Source organism: Talpa occidentalis, unplaced genomic scaffold (assembly GCF_014898055.3).
Source record: "Talpa occidentalis isolate TD23 unplaced genomic scaffold, MPIMG_talOcc4v2.1 talOcc4.14, whole genome shotgun sequence".
NCBI lineage: Eukaryota > Metazoa > Chordata > Mammalia > Eulipotyphla > Talpidae > Talpa > Talpa occidentalis.
In genome coordinates, this window is record NW_023601433.1 from 15,838,767 (window position 1) to 15,860,302 (window position 21,536).

Below are 21,536 nucleotides of genomic sequence, written 5' to 3' on the forward strand. Positions count from 1 at the left end.
GATTCCAAATTTGCCCTCCTGAAACTCAGTGACTCCAGCTTGGGGTTGTGTCCTCCAACCACATGGAATTCACTTAACTTCTTACAAAAGTTCAACTGTTGGGAAATCACCTGAGCCTTCTGTCCCTTGGGCTAATGTCACTTGACCTAATTTCATGTCCCTCAACTGCTGAGTACACAGCTCTCAGAAAACAAGATAGTGACCAGTGCAGCAGTGAGGGCACAGTTGGGCTGGTTTCTTCTGGTCTCAGACACTGGCCTCCCACCAGTAAAGTTTCCCAATATGGTTATGCACAAAGGCATTCACTTTTAGCCACAAGATTCTAAGTGAGGCTGAAAAGTTAGTCACTTGCCATTCAAAAAAAAAAAAATACAATGTAAATATGGGCCAGTCTAAGTCCAACTGAGATGAATTATAAATCAATTATAACCAGTGGGGATAAGTAACGACAGCAGCTACACTCGGACATGCCAGGAGGGGTAGTTCTGGTGGCAGGAGGACACCGGTTTGGTAGGTGATAACCAGGCAGCTCTTGGCTCTCACATTGAAGTGCTCAATGCTGAATTATCAATAAGGCATCTGAATACTCTTCAAATTGAAGAAAATTGCCAAGATGCAGAAATAGCTGGCTTGTAAAGCTCAGTTCCTGATGGGAAATGAGTTTCACTTCAACTGCCAGGGGTCCCAGGAGTACAGCCACTCATGTGTGATGAAGCATATTGTGAGAAAATTGCATCTTACTGTTTGCGCTCTTCTCACTGAATGTATGAGATGGGGAGCACTTGTTTTCTTATATTTCAGCACAGCAAACAGACTCCCTTAATCAGATTAGAATAAAGAAGTCTTTTATGCTGAGTCTCTGCCATGACAGTAAAATTTGCAGAGTAGAAGATTCTACCTCTAAACTTTAGGATAGTAAAAACTATGACAACAAAGTGATACATGGCTTGGGAAAAGATGCTAAATTAAGGACAAGGAAGCGTAAAAAAAACATTTGGATGAAAAGGAAATACAGATACACACAGCTTTCAATTTCCAGGGTGCAATTCTGTTCATCCAAGGGGTATCTTCTCAGGTCCATCATGCATGCTGCAGTTGTGGTGATTCTGGAACACAGAGCAAGGACATGTTAAGGATGGGATCAAAATGCATCAGGGAAAACTGCTTCTAGAGCAGCAATAGTAACCCCTAAAGACAAAAGGCATTTCACAATATATATTGAATAATTTACAGAATAAGGTAGACCAATTTTATCAAGAAAAGCGACATAACTTAAAATCCTATAAAATGATTCATGGGTTTTTTTCACTTTAAATAATCACAGGCAAAGAAGGGAAGGTTTCTAAGGAAATTCTTCCATTTTTTCTGTCTCCTTGTCCTCATAATAAAAAGATCTATTAGCTGTATAAACATGTGGAATCAGAACTGATTAATTCAGATTGAATTCTTTGACTTTGAAGTCAAGTGTACAGATACACAGGCTACATGTTGGGATTCTAACCAACTTACTGCTTGATCCTATGATTTCAACACTCCAGAATGTTTTGCCAGAAGATCATCTCTCATTAGTACTTATTCTGAATCATAATTGAATGGGCTAGCTTCTGAGGGGGGTCAGCTGCAGCCATGGAAATAATTGATATCAGGGCCAAGGACTGTTAAGCCTCCACCATGCAATGGTTAAAACAAACATACATGAGAAACAGTACTTCCAGAAATGTCAAGTTCATATCATACTCTGTTTACAGCTTCATTTTAAGTAAATTAATCTGCCCAAAGTCATTGTTGAAATGCAGCAATTAGGCTACATGATTTATATCATTTTTCTCTAGAATCCCATCCCTTTCCCACAGCCACAGTTGACTGGGTTGGGGTGGGCCCCTGATTCAAGGATAGTCAATCATCAGCTGATCAGGAAATCTATGATGTGGCCTGAGTTTAATGGCAGAATGGAGCTGAAGGAATTCACTTCATGGAAATTAATTAAGATAAGAATGGAACTGAACATGTCAAGTTGATGAATTACAGGCTTATGATGCCACTTTCAAACTGGATAATCAGATATAAGGAATCAAAGTAAAGGGGAGAAATTGCAGAGAGTAGATGGCTGAGGAGACAGCCATGGCCTTGAAGGATGTACACACACATCTCAGGGAGAAGCATTCTCACAGCTGCATGGAGGCTGTGCAAATGGCAGCCCTATCTAGGCCCACTCAATGGTACATCATGAGAATGAAGAAGAATGTCTTCTGAGATCCTTAAAATCATCTAGGGAACCTCCCCCTCCCCACCACACCCCATGTTCCCCCTTTCTAGAAAATTCCTCTTTCTAGCATTCATCTTTCTCTGGGCATCCTTCCAAGTGACTATTCACAACAAACCAACTACTACTTCACGTAACATGAGCAAGCCCTGCTCCTGTCCGCAGAGTCTAACTCCCTAACTAAATCACCAGTGAAATAACATGCATGAGCCAGTTCTGTTGCACAACCCATTTCATCTACATGCAGGTAGAAATAATGGAGCAAAGTATGTCCTTCTATTAGCATCTGGTTAGAAAAAGTGCTACATTTCAATAGATGAGAAGAGCAGCAAGGGAAATGTCAACACATTTGGCAATCGTGGGTCAATGCTAAATTTTATCTATTCAAATAGCATGTGTGTGCCAGGCAGACATTTGCTATAAGACCAACAGTAATGGTGAAAGTGTGTCCTTTCCAAATGTCATAACACTTCCAATTATCACTCCAAGCAGTGGATTACATCCTATAATCCAAAATCAACACATAGACCTTTGGTGTATTTTTCTACAGTGTCTGATTTCTAGCCAACTAAAAACCAACCCCACACTTTCAAACTGTGGTATGTCTTATGGCAGATTGGTAAGCCAACATCCATACAAGATGCTTATAAGGAAAATCAGAATAAATTTATACTAAAATGATGGATTTTTGGAAGTGAAAAATATCTACACTAGAAATGTTCAATTTTAATTTTTCCTACATATATTTTTGTACCTACTTACTTGAACAGAATCATGAATTGAAATTACTATTTTCAGCTTGTTTTCCATATCCATATCCCAAATCACCCCCTAAAACACATACACACAAGGGTGTGTGCACAAGTGCACATGCACACAAACATGTCCAAATAGTTTAGGGCTCACACTTCATGTGGCATTATCTAGCGTGTTTCATGGGAATTATGAAAAAGGGACCATGAAAGTAGAAGTGGTGAGAGTCCACCCAATACAGTTGTTCTCTGTCTTCTCATACAAGTGTGGTTCTGATAATGAATCCTTTTACTATTTGCTTGAGGAATAAAGTAAAGGCATCTATTCTCTTCCACCTATGGAAGAAATACACAGAAAACCCTTTCAAGGTGACAAGAGAGACACAAAAACCTACTCATGCTATAAACCCTAAAGATGCTATAAAGCACAAGGATGGCACAAGAGAAAAAGGAAATTTCTTATCATGTACATACATATATAATATATGATAAGTTATAAATATAATGTGCAAAAAGAGAAAATAAACATCCTACTGCTAATGACCCTAGTGATATTTAACCCACTGTGGGATATAGCAGAGACAATTCTGCTTTCATGAGTGACACACCCCTAAAAGATACACTTAACAAAAAGAAATGTGAAAATTGAAGGAACAAACTTTAAGTTCATGGGAAAAGCCAGGGGGAATAGAGCTCAAAAGTCCTTGACTAATATTCCTGTGGACCTTACAGAATTAAAGTATCTGGCCCCTAGTGGTCTCTCCTTGCATTACTCCATTTTAATATTTCATAATCAGAACCACATATTATTGGGGTGGTCCTTGATTTGTTGACTTATAGGCCCCTTGCCTGTCCTCAAGTGAATTCATCAGGGTTAGAACATAGACAGGCATTGATTTTATACTCTGCGATTTTGCTAAATTTATTTTTAGATCTAATAGTGTTGGAGTTTCTTTGAATGGACTCTTTAGGCTTTGTTTTATATATGATCATTCCATCTGTTCACAGACAACTTCCTTCCATTAGAAAAGATGTGGTAACAATGGAAATCCTTGACTTGTTACTGATCTGTGAATAAAAAGTCTCCATTGAATCCATTGACTATAGTGTTAATTATCAGTTTTTCATATTTCATTCTTATTATATGAAGAAGTGTCTTTCAATTCCTCTTCACATTTTTTTATAATAAAAAGATGTTGAATTTTGTCAGAAGCTTTTTCTGTATCAAATGTGATGTTTATGTGGCTTTCTTTTACTTTATTAATGTGATATAGTGCATTGATTTTTATGTTGAACCATCTTTGCATTCCCAGAATCAATCCCAATTGGTCATAGTATATGCTACTGAATTCAGTTTGTATTTTGTTTGGAATTCCTGATTAATATTTGTAAGGGATATGGATCTATGTCTCCTTATAGAGTTTTTGTCTGGTTTTGGTATCAGAGTAATACTGACCTCATAGAAAGACTAAGGAAACATTTTTTCCTGTTTATTTATTTATTTTTTTTTGGAAGACATTCTGTTTGAATCAACTGGTGCTAATGCTTCTTCACATGCTTTTTAGAATTTATCAGTGAAGACATGTGGTCCAGGGAGTTTTTTTTTGTCGTGGGAGGTTCACAAGTACTGATTCAATCTGCAAACTAGTGTAGTCTGTTCACATTTTCTATTTCTCTGTGATTTGGTAGGTTGTAGTTTCTAAGAATTTGTCCATTTCATCTAGCTTGTCCCATTCTCTGGCATACTCTTTTTTTGAAATATTCTTTTCTAAACTTTTATTTCTTTAATCTGGGTAGTAATGTCTCCTTTCTCATTTCTGATTTTTTCTGAGTCCTCACTCCTATTTCATAGTCAATCTAGCTAAAGATTTGTGAATTTTGTTCACACCAATGTGATAAAACAAAAATAAGAATAAAATTAAGGAAAATGAAGACTAAAATAATCGTTATAAATAACATGATTGTAAAATTAAAACCCTCAAGATGATTAACCAATCTGCTAGAACTAATAAGAGGTTTGTCTGATGGGATATAATATTGGAGAGATATATAGATAAAGATATATAAATAGATCAATAGCTTTCCACATGCTAGCTCAATTAGAAGTCAGCTAGAAAAATAATGTAAAAATGGGCCTCCCTGGTGGCGCAGCAGGTTGAGCACCGCACTGTGAAGCTGTCTGCAGCCTCTGCAGTGTGGGTTCAATTCCCGGCTGGCCAGAGAGAAACCACATGGTGGAACAGACCTCTCCTGTCTTATTCGCTGCTCCCCTCAGCAGTGTCTTCAGTCTGTCTGCCTGTTCTGTTCCCTGTTCTGTCTGGGGTGAATTCTCTCACTCTCCCGCACCGATGGTTTGAACCCCAGTTCTTGTATAAATAAATCAATCTTTAAAAAAAAAGAAAAGAAAGAAAAATAATATAAAAATGATTCATTTCTAATAGAACCACACTTTTAAGAGTTAGGAATAATTTTATCAAGAAATGCGTGAGCTGTCTATGAAGAAAATGATATATGGTGTGGCATATGTTCTTTTCAAAGTAATATTTAATGAACATAATTCCAACATCTCAAATTGAATTTTTAAGAATTTGATAAAACAAATGTGGGAGAAAAAAATAGTTAACCATTAAAAAGAAAATGTTGGATAAATATTTCACACCCTACATCAATATAAATTCTGATGGATTGGAAATCTAAATGGAAATATCAAACTATACTACAGAAAGAAGAGTTGTAATTTAAATTTAAACTTCATACAATATTTTTCCTTTTTTCTACCAACCTTACTCAAGATTTTGGGAATGGAATAATAAACAAGACAGGAACAGTTCTTTTCTCAGAAAGTCTATACTCTCATTGTGGTTTCCCCACCATCATAAATGGGAACATACAACCAATAAACAAGAAATACAATAAAAATGACAATGTCAGATCTGGATAAGTGATATGGTAAAAATAAAATATGGGGGCCTCCTTCATGGTGCAGGGGTTAAAGACAGTGCTATCAAGCTATCGCCATCCACTGCAACACAAGTTCAATCCCTGGCTGGCCAGGGAGCTACCCACATGGCGCAGCAGAACTCTCCTGTCTCTCCCGCTGCTCCCCTCAGCAGTGTATTTCAGTTAATATGCCTGTTCTACTCCCCGTTCTCTCTGGTGAATCCTCTCACGCTCTCACCTCTGGCTGACACCCCAGTTCTTGTATGCATAAACAAATAAATCTTTAAAAAATAAAATATAATGATGTAACAGAAAGGTAAGAGATGATGAGAGAAGGGCTCACCTTGCAGAGGTGACAGTTGATTTCTCACGAATTACATAATTGCATTATGACACTAAAACCACAAATGTCTAGAAACCATACATGTCTAGACCAAGTACAGTCATGTATCATTAAAATTTTGATCGATGTATTACATATACAATGGTAGTCCCAATAGGCTGTACCATCTAGATTTGAAGATGATTTTGAATACAAAATCTTTATGATTTTGTTATTCAAAATCATCTAATGACACATTCCTAGGAATGTGACTCCAAGTTAAGTGATGCATGGCTATATTACATCTAGCAAAATGTATGCACAAAGGCCCTAGGCCAGGGACAAATTTGATAGTTCTAAAGAGCAGAAGGAAGGTCTGTATACTGAAAGCATGATGAGGGAGAACCATGATAGAAAAAGAGGGCTTAGAGTTTTAGGCCAAATCCTTGGGAAGGGAGAGGATGCCAAGGGAAGCCAGGTCGTGACATGGTCAGGAACCCATTCTCCACTTGAAAAAGGATGCAAAGAGTAAACACAGGCATGCCAGCCACTCTCTTTTTACATAAAAACTTAAATATGTTTCTGTGTGTTCAATAAAAACATGTAATGTCATTAAATGAAAGTGAGGATGGAAGTCTGAAGAGGGTGCTTATAAGTAGGGGAAGAATAAACATGCTTGGGAAGGAATGAGAAATTTTATCAGTGGAACTGAAAGTGAGACAAATGACTTCCTCCATATTTGAGGGGTGAAGTAAAGAGATTCCTTACAGTAGCCTCAATAATGATAAATCCCAAAGTAGGTGTCCCAAGCCTGCTTGTTGGTGAGAGTATAAACTGGCATAATCCCACTTGGAAAACAATTTATCAATATGTTATTTACTTGCATAAGAGTAATTGGGAGATAGAGATAAAACAAGGGGTTGGCAGTTAAGTGCAAACTCAAATCACATGGGTATTATCATTTCTTTGAGTTCATATCTTTTCTCGAGGGAAATGGTATTTGATCAGAACCACTGTGTAAAGTACTGTAGGAATAAGAGGGCAAGAAAACCAATTAGATGACTTCATTAGGACATTATGAAATTAGTTCTAGTTTCATTTTCATAATGTGATCAATCTCTTTAAGGATGGGAATGGCAACTTTAACAATAGTAGCAAATTTTAACAGATGCAAACTTTTTATTTTCTGATAACTTTTACAACAAGCCTCTCCAGCAGAACACAGCCACAATTTTTTAGGATAAAAATGACTCAACCTCTGACTTCCAGGTGACTTTTGGAACAACCTAAATACCATTTTGTGAACCTGTTCCCAATGCTTAGTATCAGAGAAAAAGTTCAAAGACAAAAACATGCATGGCCTGAAGAATAATCACATTACAATTGACCTTCCCTGATGCAAAGGTGAGGCATTCAGTGACATAGGTGACCTGCTGACTGAAAAAGAAAGTTGGAAGGGAGAGGAATGTTGACTCCACCTTCTCAGGGACACCAGATACTTCAGCCAGCACCAAAGAAAGAGAACAAAACCTCTGTTGAGGGGCCTCCCCTGGTGGCGCAGGCAGTTGAGCGCCACACTGCAAAGCTGTCCACAGCCTCTGCAGCCCTGGTTCGATCCTGGCCGCGGGGGTCCCATATGGCACCGCAGACCTCTCCTGGCTCGCCTGCTGCTCCCCTCAGCAGTGTATTTCTTCAGTCTGTCTGTTCTGTTACCCGCTCTGTCTCTGGTGAATCCTCTCACCCTCCCGCACATCTGGCCTGTACCCTGGTTCTTGTATAAATAAATAAATAAATCTTTAAAAAAAAACCTAACAAAACCTGTTTCGAGAACAGGGCCAAGGCCTGCAAGCCTTTCACTCAATCCCTAGATCCTGGACAGGTTTAGTCTATCTGCCCAAAGAAAATTTTCAAAGGATCCAACTTTGTTATTTTCATTTGTTTCCTGAACCCCATTTTCTTTTCATTGAAATAACACTGCATTATAACCTTATGTAAGTTTTAGGTGTGCATCATTAAAAGAAAAAACACACCTGCATATACACTACATTAAGGTCACCAACTAAAAGTCAAAATCTCTCCTTCACCATACAAGTGACACCTTTTACCTAGTTTACCCACCCCCATCCCTCTTCCTTTCAAATAACCACTAGTTGGTCTTAGAGTCTGAAGTTTCATTTTGTTTTATTTATTTAGTTCATTTGTTTGCTTGGTTTCTCTGTACAGCACACAAGAGTAAAATCATACAGGGTCAAGTTGTATTTTAGGATGTTGTACCTGCCCCTCCAGATTATTCCTTTATGTCACATGGTTATGGGGTTCTGTGCAAGAAGATCAATTCACGGTCTTATTCAGCTGAGCTCCAGTCAGTGAGCTCATGTGAGCCTTAGCCCCAGTTTCAAGCTCAAGGAGCTATAAGGGTCATAGAAAAAAAGTTCATGATCTAAAACGACCTTTTCTCACTGTCAGAACATGACCACTCTTAAGCCTCTGTGCGAGCAGCCATCTACTACTTTTGCGGAGTCATCAGAGTAATGGATTAATGATTTCCCAGAATAAGACTGGATGATGTATACACCTACGTCATGGACAGCTCATCCACAGCCAGAGATCTTCATCTACCCTTGATAAAGCAAAAGCCCTCATTGATCGGATACTGCAGTGACTGTACACGATTGGAAAAGGAGCCTAGGAAAGCTAAATGGTGATGACCTACCAGTTTGGTCTACTTGGGAGGAAGGAGTGAGGAAAATTCTATCTTGTGGTCCAGAGACACAGCCTGGCCAACTAGTATCTCGGGGAATTAGCGACTAGGAGATTAATCTCTATTGGGTTCGACTTCTTTAGCAGCATCTTACAAGCAGGAGAGCAGGAATAATCCCAGTTCTCCACACACCTGCCATGGGCAGATTAACCAACTAATGTCCTCGGCTGGGCCAGAGAGGACTCACTCGGTGCCATGCCATGACACTTAAGTTACCAAGGGGTATAATTATTTGTTGGTCCATCCCTGGCTTGCCACCCCACCAATATGATCCAGTAAGCAAAGTAGTGGGGGAAAAAAAAAAAAAACAGAAAAGGAAGAAGGGAAGCCAGGTGGGAAGTGAAGCCAAAGGAAGGCCCACCAATGCAAGCATGCAAGCTGTCCAACTGGTTTTCTCAAAAAATATGAGATATATAGTGTGCATGTTTGTGCATGTGTGTGTATATGCTTATCATGTCGAGTATATGTAAATGGTACTTCATTTTGCACAGAATAGCATCGATGTGTGTCTACATGGTATGCACATGAATTTAATAAAATGATGGGGATTTTGAAATACTAACCTGCTTTTTGTGCAAAAAATACAAATTACCTCAAATTTGAATTTATCATTATGGCTAGGAGTGGTTTTTAAAATTCAAGACAGAAATTTCTAGATTAGCCAATTTCAAAAGCAATCAGATGGCTCAGGCAGTGTAGCTGCTAAGAATAAGGTGGTCTGTTATTGTAGATTTTCTTTCTGGCAGCTTGTCTGGGTCTACATAGATCTGGAGAAGTGTTTCAAAAATACAAGTTTCTAAATATAGATATAAGGATTGTATTGTGAGTACTTTTGAATAAAATCAACTACTTATACAGAAATCCATTTACTCATTAAGTTGCATAATCAATGTAAATTTGACCGGAGAGATTTTTTTAGGTTACTCTATGAAGTTCATTATTGTAAGTTTCCCAAAACTTATTATTACACTATTATTTAGCTTTCATATAAGAATTTGTAAGCAGAATATAAATAAAACTATAGTTTTATTCTCTGATTTTTCTTACATTTTCCTAGCTTATGGTAATATATCTAACATTTTCAAATGGAGTTTGGAAATGGATTCAAGTTCTTTCATTCCTCTTATATCATTCTCTCTGCTATAGACTGAATGTTAGTGTCCCCCAAAAAATTAATTTATCGAACTCCTATCCCCTAAAGGGTATGCTATCAGGAGGTGGAGGTCTAAGTCTTGAGGATGGAATATTCATTGATGGGATTAGTGTTCTTTTGGAAAAGACCCCAGAATTCTCTGCTCCCTTCTACCAGGTAAGGACACAGTGAGGAGACTGTAACTTAGGAGCCAGGATATGGGTTCTCATTGGACACTGCTGGCACCTTGATCTTGAACTTCTAATCTCTCAAACTGTGAGAAAAAATGATTGTCCATCGCTTATAAACCATGCTGTCTGTGGTATTTTGTGATGGTATCCCCTAGACTAAAATGCTATACTATCCTATCAGAGCTTTATGCTTTTAACAGAGACACACTAATATACTCTAACTCCGGTAAAAGAGTCAATGAATGAATGGATGGAGGAAGGAAAAATAAAGACTAATTATAATAAAATAAATATCAAAATCAACAAGCAACTATAAGCCAGAGACACACTACAGGCGGGTATGGGGGGAGAAGGGAGTAGGATCAAAACAAGGGGGCTGGGGATTGTATGAAACCAAGAAGAAAATGCATACATTGTGCAAAAATGAAAACTGATATAAAAACTATATAAAACAAAATTTAAAAACTAAAATAAAGTTAAGTAGATTGCCTAAAAGAAAAATAATAAAGATGGAAGGAAGCCAAATAGCAAGTTTTGCTTAAAAAGTCAAGAAAGTCAAACTGATTTTTTAATTGATATTTGCTTCTTTGCTCTCTCTCCACTACACACACACACACACACACACACACACTCACACACACACACTGGTTCTTCTATTCTTTTTTTTATTTTTTGAGGGGAAAGAGGACGAGTAGATGAAGGCCATGTCTCCTGGGTTTACGCTCACGAGATTTCTGGATAATCTTTTCCATGACTGATGTACTTGTCAGAGCCTCCAGAACTTTGCAACCACATCTCTCATTTCCAGGCAAAAATATTAAATGCTGAAAAATGTCCCAAAGAAACATCAATCAAGACACCTTTTATAGTAACTCCATGGCTTGGTTGACATGTGCCACTTTTTTTTTCTATTACAGTTAATAAAGTCTTATTTTTCTAAAGTTCTCATTCCACATATTGCTGTTTAGAGGAAGTCATTCAGTCATTTTCTTTATCTAAAGCCATGCTAAAGAATCCCCTTTACATCTCAAAGCACTCAAAGTTACAGTATATATTGTTATGATTTCACTGAGACCTGCTGAAGTCATAGCTAAAAGGCTAGGAACACACAAGACGTTTACATAAATCTTCCCTCTAAGATCTCTATATGTCTCACATGGGGGACTCCTAGGAGGGTCAGGTTACTTTTAAAGCAGGGGTTCAAGAAACACACACACACACACACACACACACATTTACTCTAAAACAAAACAAAACAAAAATCAGTGCAAGAAACCAAAGCTTTTCAAAAGCAGGGTGTGCCAAAGATGATATTCATAATAATTAACCACCACCAACAGTGGAACATCATGGGAAGATCTGATGGTTTCCTGGGTAACCAGGAAAGCCCAGAACATCCTCAGCCCCATTTCCAAATTCAAGAAATTTTATTGTGAGACCTGATGAGAGGTGATTCTTCTCAGAAGCCTGGCATTTAGTCATTCCCATAAATATCAGTGGCACTACCTCATAAAGCTCCGTGGAGACCAGACCTTATATCAGCACAACAGACGTTATTTTCAACTCTGTGAACAGCTTTGGGAGAACCTTCTTGAAAGCGTCTGCTGTGTCAGGGCAATATTAATTACCCATTCTCGTGGCTATGATATGGGAAATCCGTCCTGAGGGGATCCGTGTTCTTAGATACGGCAGCCCAATTATATACAATCAATCCAAGGAGCTTGTTTTTGCATTTCCTTGCTGACTATTTATAGTAACGATGATGCCCCAAATCTTATCTTTATTAGATTTTTTCTGCAAAGCTCAAAGTGGTTCATGGATGACTCCTAATTAATCTGAGGACATGGCCTCACTTATTATAATCATCTCAAGTGAGAAATGCAACACCCATGAAGCGTGCAGCTGTGAAAGGGGCCCCGAAGAGGCAGACAGACCTGAGCCCGTACAGCACCGTCCCGTCTGGGTGAAGGCGGATCATGCGGTTTTTCACCGTCACTCCATGCACAAATGACTTTTTGTCATTTAAGAAATACGTGTCAGGCACCCATAGCTGGTCAGCCACTCGATTGTCAAGCGTGAGGTTGAGAGGGATCCCAGAATAGGCAAGCCTTTTATCTCGCCAATATTGTTGAAAATACATGGTTAAGGTGTAATCCTAGGGGGAGAGAAAGAAGAGAAAGAGATTAGTTTGTGTTCGGTCACGGGCATATTTCCTGCATGACAGGTCAAATTCAGGCTGCAATCCAGGGGAAATGGATGTTATTTCCAGACAGGGTAGGAAGCTATCACTGTGTTCTCGTAAATGTAAATACCAGGCTTTATAAGTGTACGTCACGTATATAACTCATCTGTTTTACTTGAGTAAGAACCTGACTGGACAAATTGGCATTGAAGATAGAAGCACAGAGAAATAAAGATAAAAACATACCCCCCCAAAAAATCATAAAATCAAGTAGCTGGCAGGAAACTGAAGCCCTCGCCCTCCCACCAGGAGACATGTGGTTAACCACCCGAGACAGATAAACTCCATCTACGAACTACCTCTCTGCAATGGAAGCCACTTCCTTTCCTCTGCCCTTCATGAGGGCCATAAATACTTGCCCTCCATAAATACCCACTGAACACTGGAGACTTGATGACCTGTGGGAAGTCTCCATGCCTGATCCATTACATTTATTTTTCCCTCCAACTTGCCGGGGCCATAAGGTGACCTCGTCATCTGGACAAAATGGGAATCTGAAGCTAAAGCTGGAGATGGCCAGGGTGCATCCCCATGGGCGTGGCAAAGAATTAGTGAGTATCTAAGCAGATAAACCTAGCTGTTAGTGCACTCACACACATATAAATCTATATAAAAATATTATATATAGATGTGGTAATCACTGTTCAAGTCCAGAATGATCGAGTCTAGGCCTCCCTGATGGTACAAGGGGTCAAGGAGCAACTGCGAAGCTATCTGCGGCCATTGCAGCATCCCTGGCCGTGAGTTCGATCCCTGGCCAGGGAGCTACCCACATGGCGCAGCAGACTTCTCCTCTCTTGCCCGCTGCTCCCCTCAGCAGTGTATTTCAGTTAATCTGCCTGTTCTGTTCCCCACTCTGCCCCTGGTAAATCCTCTCAGCCCCCACACCTCTGGCCTGTACCCCAGTTCTTGTATGCATAAATAAATCATTAAAAAAAAAATGATCAAGTCTGAAAAGCCTGTAATATTCACGGGACATCCTGAAACCCTCTGTCAAAGGGTCCAACTGAAAATCTAAAGGTGAGCAGGTAAACTTTCCAACAAGAAGGATAAACTGCTGCTTCCACGCACGGGAGATTCTGGATTCACTGACTTGTAGATCACGAATGAAAACAACCTCATTTGGCAAAAAGTGATAGCATTTCAGTGGAAGAACACGTGCCAACTATAGGTCTTCTGACAGCCAGTCTAATATTAGTTTTGCCATCTCACAGGGCAAAACTCAGGGTTTGCCAATTCAATAATGTTTATCACTGACTTGGGAAGCATTGGCGCAGAGACCCTTGAGAGGACAAAAAGCACAGTGGACGTGGCTCTCCAGATGCTCACAGGCAAGGAGGTGACAAAACAATACACAGTCAATAACTATAAGCAATATGTCTTAAACTGTAAAGCTGGTTACAAATCAGAGAGGAGGAAGTAAGAAAATTCATGTGGGCTGAGCCTACAGAGGTTGCATCTGCAGCCTGAAGGAGAGTGGATGAGAAAAAAAGGATTTTTTTTTTTCCAGGCACTTCCATGGGCAGAGCTCTGTGCCAGTATTAGCTGTGGCCCCTTCCTCACCACCAGTTAAAGACTCTCACAAAGCGAGTGACACTGAAGATATAGAGGCCTTGGTTAGCTAGACATCAGGTAGGAGGCATGAAAAATCACACAAGGATGTGGCTTTTACTATGTTGATGGAAACCTCAAGGAGGGTGGTTTGGCTGGAACTTAGGTTGCCGAGCAGGGAGAAGTACAGAGTGGTGGGCAAGGCTGGACTTCTCGGGAATGAGCAGAAGGTCAGCAAACTTGAATGCCAGCTTCACAGTCAATGAAACCATTGATAGTTTCCAAATAGCAAGAGACACTCTAATTCGCATTAACCACCTCTCATTTTCTCTTTACTCTTGCTGTAACATCTGGGCCCTTGCCGACCCTGGAAGGGACTGCCCTCCCTTCCCCTGGGAGGATCCAATTCCTAGAGGTAGTAAACAACTCTGCCAAGAGATTGTGCATTTCAAATGCAAACTAACCAAGCTGGAGCCCACATCCCCAACAGCCGTCCTTATTGGATTATTGGATTTTCCAAGTCCAGGTCAATTTCCTCGTAGTTATGCCCTCTCTTCTGGTGACTGACCTGGGGTAGCTTCCTTGTGGTATGGTGTGCCCCCATCTCTTGGGGTCTCTGGGTAACAAATTATGTGTTCAACAACAGTCATCTCCTGATCTGCTGGCCTAGCCAGATCTTACATAACAATACAACTTAGATTTTAAACACAAAGTCGTGTGGAAGGAAGATCAATTTTGCAAAGGTGAGTACAGAAGAGGGATGAAGAGCAGAGGCATTAGTGGTGACTGTCAGTGGGTGATAACAGAGAATGGGTGGAAAGGGAGTGTTGGCTTAAAAAAGTCCTGAAAAACTCACTGATATGGGCCTCCCTGTTGGCGCAGGTGGTGGAGCACAGTGCTGTGGAGCTGTTTGCGGCCTCTGCAGTGCCGTTTCTATCCCTGCCAGCCGGCGAGGGTCCCACACGGCGCGGCAGACCTCTCTTGTCTCACCCGCTGCTCCCCTCAGCAGTGTATTCCATCAGTCTGCCTGTTCTGCTCCCCACTCTGTCTCTGGTGAATCCTCTCAGCCTCTCACGCATCTGACCTGTACCCCGGTTCTTGTATAAATAAAATAAATCTTAAAACAAACAAACAAAAAAAACCTCACTGATATGAGGCTTAATCTAAAACCTCAAAATACACATGGACCTGCAAAGTGCAATCACCCCTGCATGAGAGGGGTGACCATAGAGGATGCATTCTAACAGAAATATGCAGAGTTCTGGTGGCATGAGAAGATACAAAAAAGTCAGCAATAGCAGTGAAAGAATTTTCACTTTGAATACATCTCCAATTCCACCCTTACTGAAATAAAAGAATTTCATCTGTTTCCCTCTCTGGTTTCTAACCCTGCACCCTACGTTTGAGTCATGAAGTCTAGCACCCTTCCTGGATCTCCCTTCCAACTGGAGCTCACGGGGTTGCCATGACAATGGAGGGAGCATGTCGATATGCCCTGAGAACCCACTTGTCATTCACAGTCTACAAACTCGGAATCTGGTCTTATTTTGGTTGTGCTGCTCTCCACACCATCTGCACTACCTCTCCCTCTCCATTTTGGTCTGGGTGTTTTTACTAAAGTGATTGGAGTTGACTGGGGTGGAGAGAGTTCAGGTAACAGAGGGAGAGAGGAAGTTGAATTTAAAGGCAAACCTGCTGATTTGGCTGTGGACCCTAAAGCAAGGCCTGCAACACATCAGTGGGAACACTAGTCAGCATCAAGGGGACCACTCTCTTGTGAAAATGTGGGGGCAGCTGGTAGAAGATGTTACTTGTTCCAGGGCCTCCCCTGGTGGCACAGGCAGTTGAGTGCAGCTCTGTGAAGCTGTCCACAGCCTCTGCAGTGCGTGTTCGATCCCTGCTGGCCACGGAGATACCCACATGGCACAGCAGACCTCTCCTGTCTCACCTGCTGCTCCCTTCAGCAGTGGATTTTGGTCAGTTGGTCTGCTCTGTTCCCCGCTCTGTCTCTGGTGAATCCTTTCACCTTCCTGCACATCTGAACTGTACCTCTTGGTTATTGTAAGCATGAATAAATAAATCTTTAAAAAAATATATGTTACTGTACCAGAGCAACATTGCTAAGTCTTGTGTGCTCACCCCCCACACAATAGCTACAGAGCAGTCTACACATTCAGACCTCTCTGGATGCAGGGGCCTCATGTTTTTGTAGTATCATCTCACTTTTTTAAAGATTTATTATTAGTTATTTATGCATACAAGAACTGGGGTTAGGTCAGAGGCGTGGGGGTGGTGGTGAGAGGATTCACCAGAAACAGAGTGGGGAGCAGAACAGGCAGATCTACTGAAATATACTGCTAAGGGGAGCAGCAGGTGAGTCAGGAGAGGTCTGCTGAGCCATGTGGGTAGCTCCCTGTCTGAAGCTCTAACTCAGGTTGCAGTGACTGGCCATAGCCCGATAGCACTGAGACTTTAACCCCTGTGCCCTAAGGAGGCCCTAGTATCATCTCATTTAGAGCAAAGCGGGATTATTAGTGTTCCATTATTATCCCCAAATCAATGAATTTAACTTCTTCTTCCCCAAACCCCCATTAAACATGAGTAATTGGAGGAAGTGGAAATTGGAATCGGGGCAGCCTCCCTCTAGAGCCTGGTTCTCAACCTTGAAGCTCTAAGGGATGGTGAGTTAATTAGCTCTGCATGATAAAATGGAATGAGCTTGTGGGGGGAATGGTTTGCACAGACAGCTTGAAAGGGGAGACTCAGGTCATGTAAGGTGCTCTTGGGAGGGAGAGAGAAGAACTATGGCACCCCCAAATCCCTCATCTTTGCAAACATTTAGCACAGCTGCTATGGAGACACAGGGGATCCCAGAGAAGTTGCTGGTTTTCAGATGTGGATAACGTGACCTGGATCACAGAAGAACACAGCCACCAGGAGATGTAATTTGTAAGGGAGGGGGTAGGGAGAAGTTTGCCAGAGTTTGAATTTCTAGCCTGTTCTTAGAAAAGGAAGTGCGCTTGAGACTGGGAAAGCTCCAGGAATATACAGTGATCCAGGTGGCGCTGGGCTGAGGGTGTGGAATGGGGCTCTGGACTCCTCCGGGACCATGACATGGAGATCAGAAATTAAACTTTTGTTCTTTACCCTCATACTGGAGGGAGACTCGAGCCATGTCTAGGGGGTGGGTGGGGGAGGACACCTGTCGGCTGAAAGTAGAGACGGGAGATAAGTTGGTTGAGGCTGAGAGAACTGGGATCTCTCAGAGGACAGCCACGTGGCACGAATTCCCATCAGGTCCCTGCTGTGCTACAGGGCAGGTAGGGGGCAGAGACATCAAGTGAGACAGCTAATAGGTGGAGTTCACAGAACCAACTTGGTGTGAACTCCACTCTTATGCCTACTCCCCAACTGCACACAATGGGAGAGGCAGAGAGGGGTGACCCCGCAGGACCATGAGCTGGTGCTTCCTTGACTTCCTCCAGGTGGTGACCCCCAAACACCATGTGGCTCAGGCAGGCCCTGGAGAGGGGAAAAGGGGACGCAGCGGAGGCCCGGAAGTGGCACTTCTCAAAGAAGGGCTTTAGGGAGCTTGGAGCATCATGGGGACTCGAACCAGGCAGGGCTGGAGAATTCTTCGTCACAGTGAGCGACAGTGTCCCCACTCCCCATGTCCCTGGTTTTCATCTTTTCTGTTCCAATGGGATGACTCGCCAGGTGAATCTTCAGGCACACTTGGTGAACAGGGGAAGAAGTCCGGATCGGGGGTTCCTTTCTCACATGGCCTTTAGAGAAAAAAGCTCAGGAGGAGCACGCTAAGAGGCGCAGGGAGTGCGGTGGGGTGGGAAGGAGCAGAGGAGTGAGGAGCACTAGCATCAAAGAGGAGCAGTGGTCTCTGGTGGAGGACTGTGGGTGCCTTGGTGGGGAATGCGGTGTGATCCTGTACCTCTGAATCATCTACGATGTTGTAAAACAATGTTATCTCAATAAACAAATAAATAAAATTTCAATAAGAGGAGCAGGGTTAGGGACAGGTGGGCTCAGAGAGGACTGGAGTGTGGAGAGAGCCTGGGTGCCCTGAGCACCAGAGCCCTGGGGAGGATGAGCAGGAGTAGGGCCCCCGGGACAGTGCCTTCCAGGGGGCTGGAGGATGAAAGGATTGTGGGGAGAAGCAGTCTCAGGGAGGAGGCGCAGGAGGGTGCTGGTGGGGAGAACAGGATTCTAGGAGAGGCAGGGCCTGGCAGGGGAGCCAGTGTGCGGGCTGGCAGGGAGGGGGATGGAATAGAGGTGCAGTGAAGCAAGCATTAGGGAGGGGGTGGGGGTAAGCGAGATGAGCAGGACCCATTGTGGGGAGAACCTGGAGTCCTGGGGGAGTGGCCTGGGCCTGGGCCTATCACCCTCACCCCAGCAGGGGGGCTTAATGAAATTAGCCAACACCAACCAGGAAGAGACAGGCTGTCTCCTGGCGCTGACGCTTGGCTGTGGCACAAGCAGCCCTATCAGCACATCTAGACAGGGCGAGCTGGCAGAGGAGGAGGGGGTGACAGCCTGGAGAGCGAGCTTGGAGCTTCAGCTTTGGGAAACAGAAGCTGCCTGGGGTTGCAGAGACAGGGCCCTGCATGTGCATGGGGCCCATGACTGGGGATCGGATTGCACACCTCGTACCTCCCTATGTTCTTCACTCCTGGTGGGGCTCTAGGCTCTCAAAGCTCTTCTGTTGTAATTTGATGGGCCCTGATTTGAGAAAACTGTGCTTTGGGTGAAGGTCGAGATTTGAAATGAATTATGGGGGGGCACAGGTGTGTGTGTGCATGGAATACTGATTCACAGCCATCGAGTTAGCCGGCCTCTCCCTGAGAACAGAAGGCTTCTGGCTTAGGCGCAGACACGATCTTCAAATGGGGCTGGCAGAGGCACCTGGAAGGCCCTAAGTAAAATCAGTCATTTCCTGACCCCACCACTGCCACACCCCCTACCACTGGATGTTCCATTCACCCCTCAATCCACCACTCGGTAGCATTTGGGGGTTATATGTAGCACAGTTATCTTTGGGCTCCTGGATGTGTCCAATATGGGGGACACCTGTGTTGTTTCATGTTGGGTCACAAAAGACTTGGGGTATGGCAGGAGGGGCAGGAAATTTGCTGAGACTTATCAGGCCTCTGCTTTTCCAGGTTCCGGGTCCTATGAGACTCCAGTCCATAGAAGGAAAATGTCCAGCACCTCTGGTTTAATCAGGGACAGGTCCCAGTGGACAACAGAGCCCTGGGGCATGGTATTCTGTGAGAGGAGCCAGGCAAGGAGGAGGCAACCCCAAGTGCATCCTCGTCCAGAATTCTCCTGTCCACTGAGAACTGGAACTCGCAGGGCATAGAATGTACAAAGGTGGCTTATCTAATTACAGTTGGTTAGAACTGCGGTAGTTCATCAAAATCGTTAGATAAGATAAAGTATCTGAATCTCCCTGCCCATTCCCTGCCCTTGCCACTCTGGAGCCTTACGCCAAACTTAGGGTCAACATGAAGAAATACTCAAGAATTATGTACGTTCAAAATAAAAGGTCTCTCTTCAAAAGAATCTTACAAACGAAGTCATTCCACAAAAAGGTAGCTTTTAGGGATCAGAAAGCCCTTTCCTAATGTAATGAAGTCATGTCCTCGCCTCTCTCTCTGTGCTCAAGTATCAAATCAATCATTACAAACACTCGCGCTGGCTGCGTGCATCATGTCACCTCCGCAAAGCAAAGCCAGTGCTGGTGAGTGGGGCTCCAGACGCTTGTAAGGCCTTTCTTTAAAATCTGTGTAATGTTCTCTCGTTGATAGAGTATGACACAAGGATGTTAGGTATTCCCCCAGATTACAAAACTTCATTTCATGCGAAGGTCAGAAGTTGGGGTTCCTGGGTAAAAACGTGAAGTCCCATGTTTTGGTTGTTTGGAGCCAGCGGGCAGAGGCAGTCCTGGATGGGGCAGGAGGGGCTGATGGGCTGACCAGTCTGGAGTGGCTAGGAAAGGATTGCTAGAACTCCTAGTTGTAGGGGAAACCCCAAAGGCTGGGGGCAGGAGCAGGGATGCGCCCTCCAATGGCGTCATTTACAACCAAACCTTTAAACATAGGAGGCGACTGTCATCGCAAAATCTCTTTAGCATCTACAAGCCTTAGAGCAGCAAAAATGACAAAATGAAACCTCAGCTCCTCTTTAGGTGTGTAATTCAAGCCGCTCAACGAAATTGCAGTAAGAGATAAACAACAAAGTTTCTTCCTGCTTCTGGAAATCTCTCAGCATTTATCTCATTAAAATGACAAGCATACATATTTGAAAGTGGAAATATTGCTCATTATTCTGCAATTAAGTAATTGACTAGATTCCTCAGCACAGGAAATGAAGACAAAATTTCCTAACCCTGAGAAAGAAATGCAATCTCCAAACCAAATTTAAATATTTAACTGCAGCTGTGAAAGCCACAGGACACCTGCATTTGCATCTGGCTCAGCAAGTTTATGATACAAAATCTCACAGGTAAGTTGTTCTCAGGTCAGGGAAGACTGAAAATTGTTCTGAGACACTTACATAAGCCCTGGGTAGTAGTACTTCCTTTGTAGGCTCTTCTGCAACTAATGTTAGGCTTGGAGAATCTCAGCACTTCTATGAGCAAAACTTATTCAGAAAATTCTAATTTATTCCTTTTGATGGTCTAAAAATGAGTGTCCAACATTACATCCATCTCTCCTCCATGCAGACTTCAGTGGTGTCCAGGTTTCTTTTTGCTGCTTCAATGCAGTGATCTTTCATAAGAAAGTATGATCTGCTTTTTATGCGTCCCTCTCTCCCTCCCTTGCTCTTGCTTCAAGCAATTCTTGAGCCTATACCAACTGTCAAGAGCCATGCAGAGTGAGTCCTAGAGACCCAGAGATAAAGAAGTCATAATTTGTACATTTCAGAGCTCAAAAATCTAATGGAGCAGACATAAAATTGAACCAAAGAAAATTAAAGCAACTATGAGAAGCAGGGCCAAGTCTTCAGTCTGCCTTCAGTTGCCTGGGCAAATGTGGGTGAGTCATTTTTTTTACTGTCCTAAGCCCACATACCTATCTGAGAATGTCAATGGATAAGGTGAGGACCACCTTCGTCAGCCATGCTCCTCTGAGCTATGCTTGCTAACAGAAGCCAAGACAGGATGTTAAGGCTACTGTCAGCACCAAGCGAGCCTAAGATGGTGATGGGCTGGCTTGTGCAAAGAGATATAGGCAGAGGTGCCAAGATCAAAAAGAACTCAGCTGTGCCTGACTACTGACATGCAACACTTCTAGCAGAAATGACCCTACAGTTCCTTGCCCAGGGAGGTTTCCTTTCATTAAGAGCTCACCCTTCTCTGTACCTTG

The 21,536-nt window shown here is 42.5% G+C and overlaps 1 protein-coding gene across 2 annotated transcripts in view; it reads right to left on the bottom strand.

Annotated features, from left to right (window-relative positions):
- The window catches only part of GABRB3 (gamma-aminobutyric acid type A receptor subunit beta3), a 179,049-nt gene that overhangs the window by 39,878 nt on the left and 117,635 nt on the right, over positions 1-21,536 (bottom strand). For both annotated transcript variants that reach the window (XM_037510122.2, XM_054694801.1), the window contains exons 4-5: positions 12,296-12,516; positions 1,024-1,106 (exon numbers count right to left, since the gene is read on the bottom strand). In XM_037510122.2, coding sequence (XP_037366019.2) covers positions 1,024-1,106; positions 12,296-12,516 — 304 coding nt within the window. The remainder of the gene's footprint in view (positions 1-1,023; positions 1,107-12,295; positions 12,517-21,536) is intronic.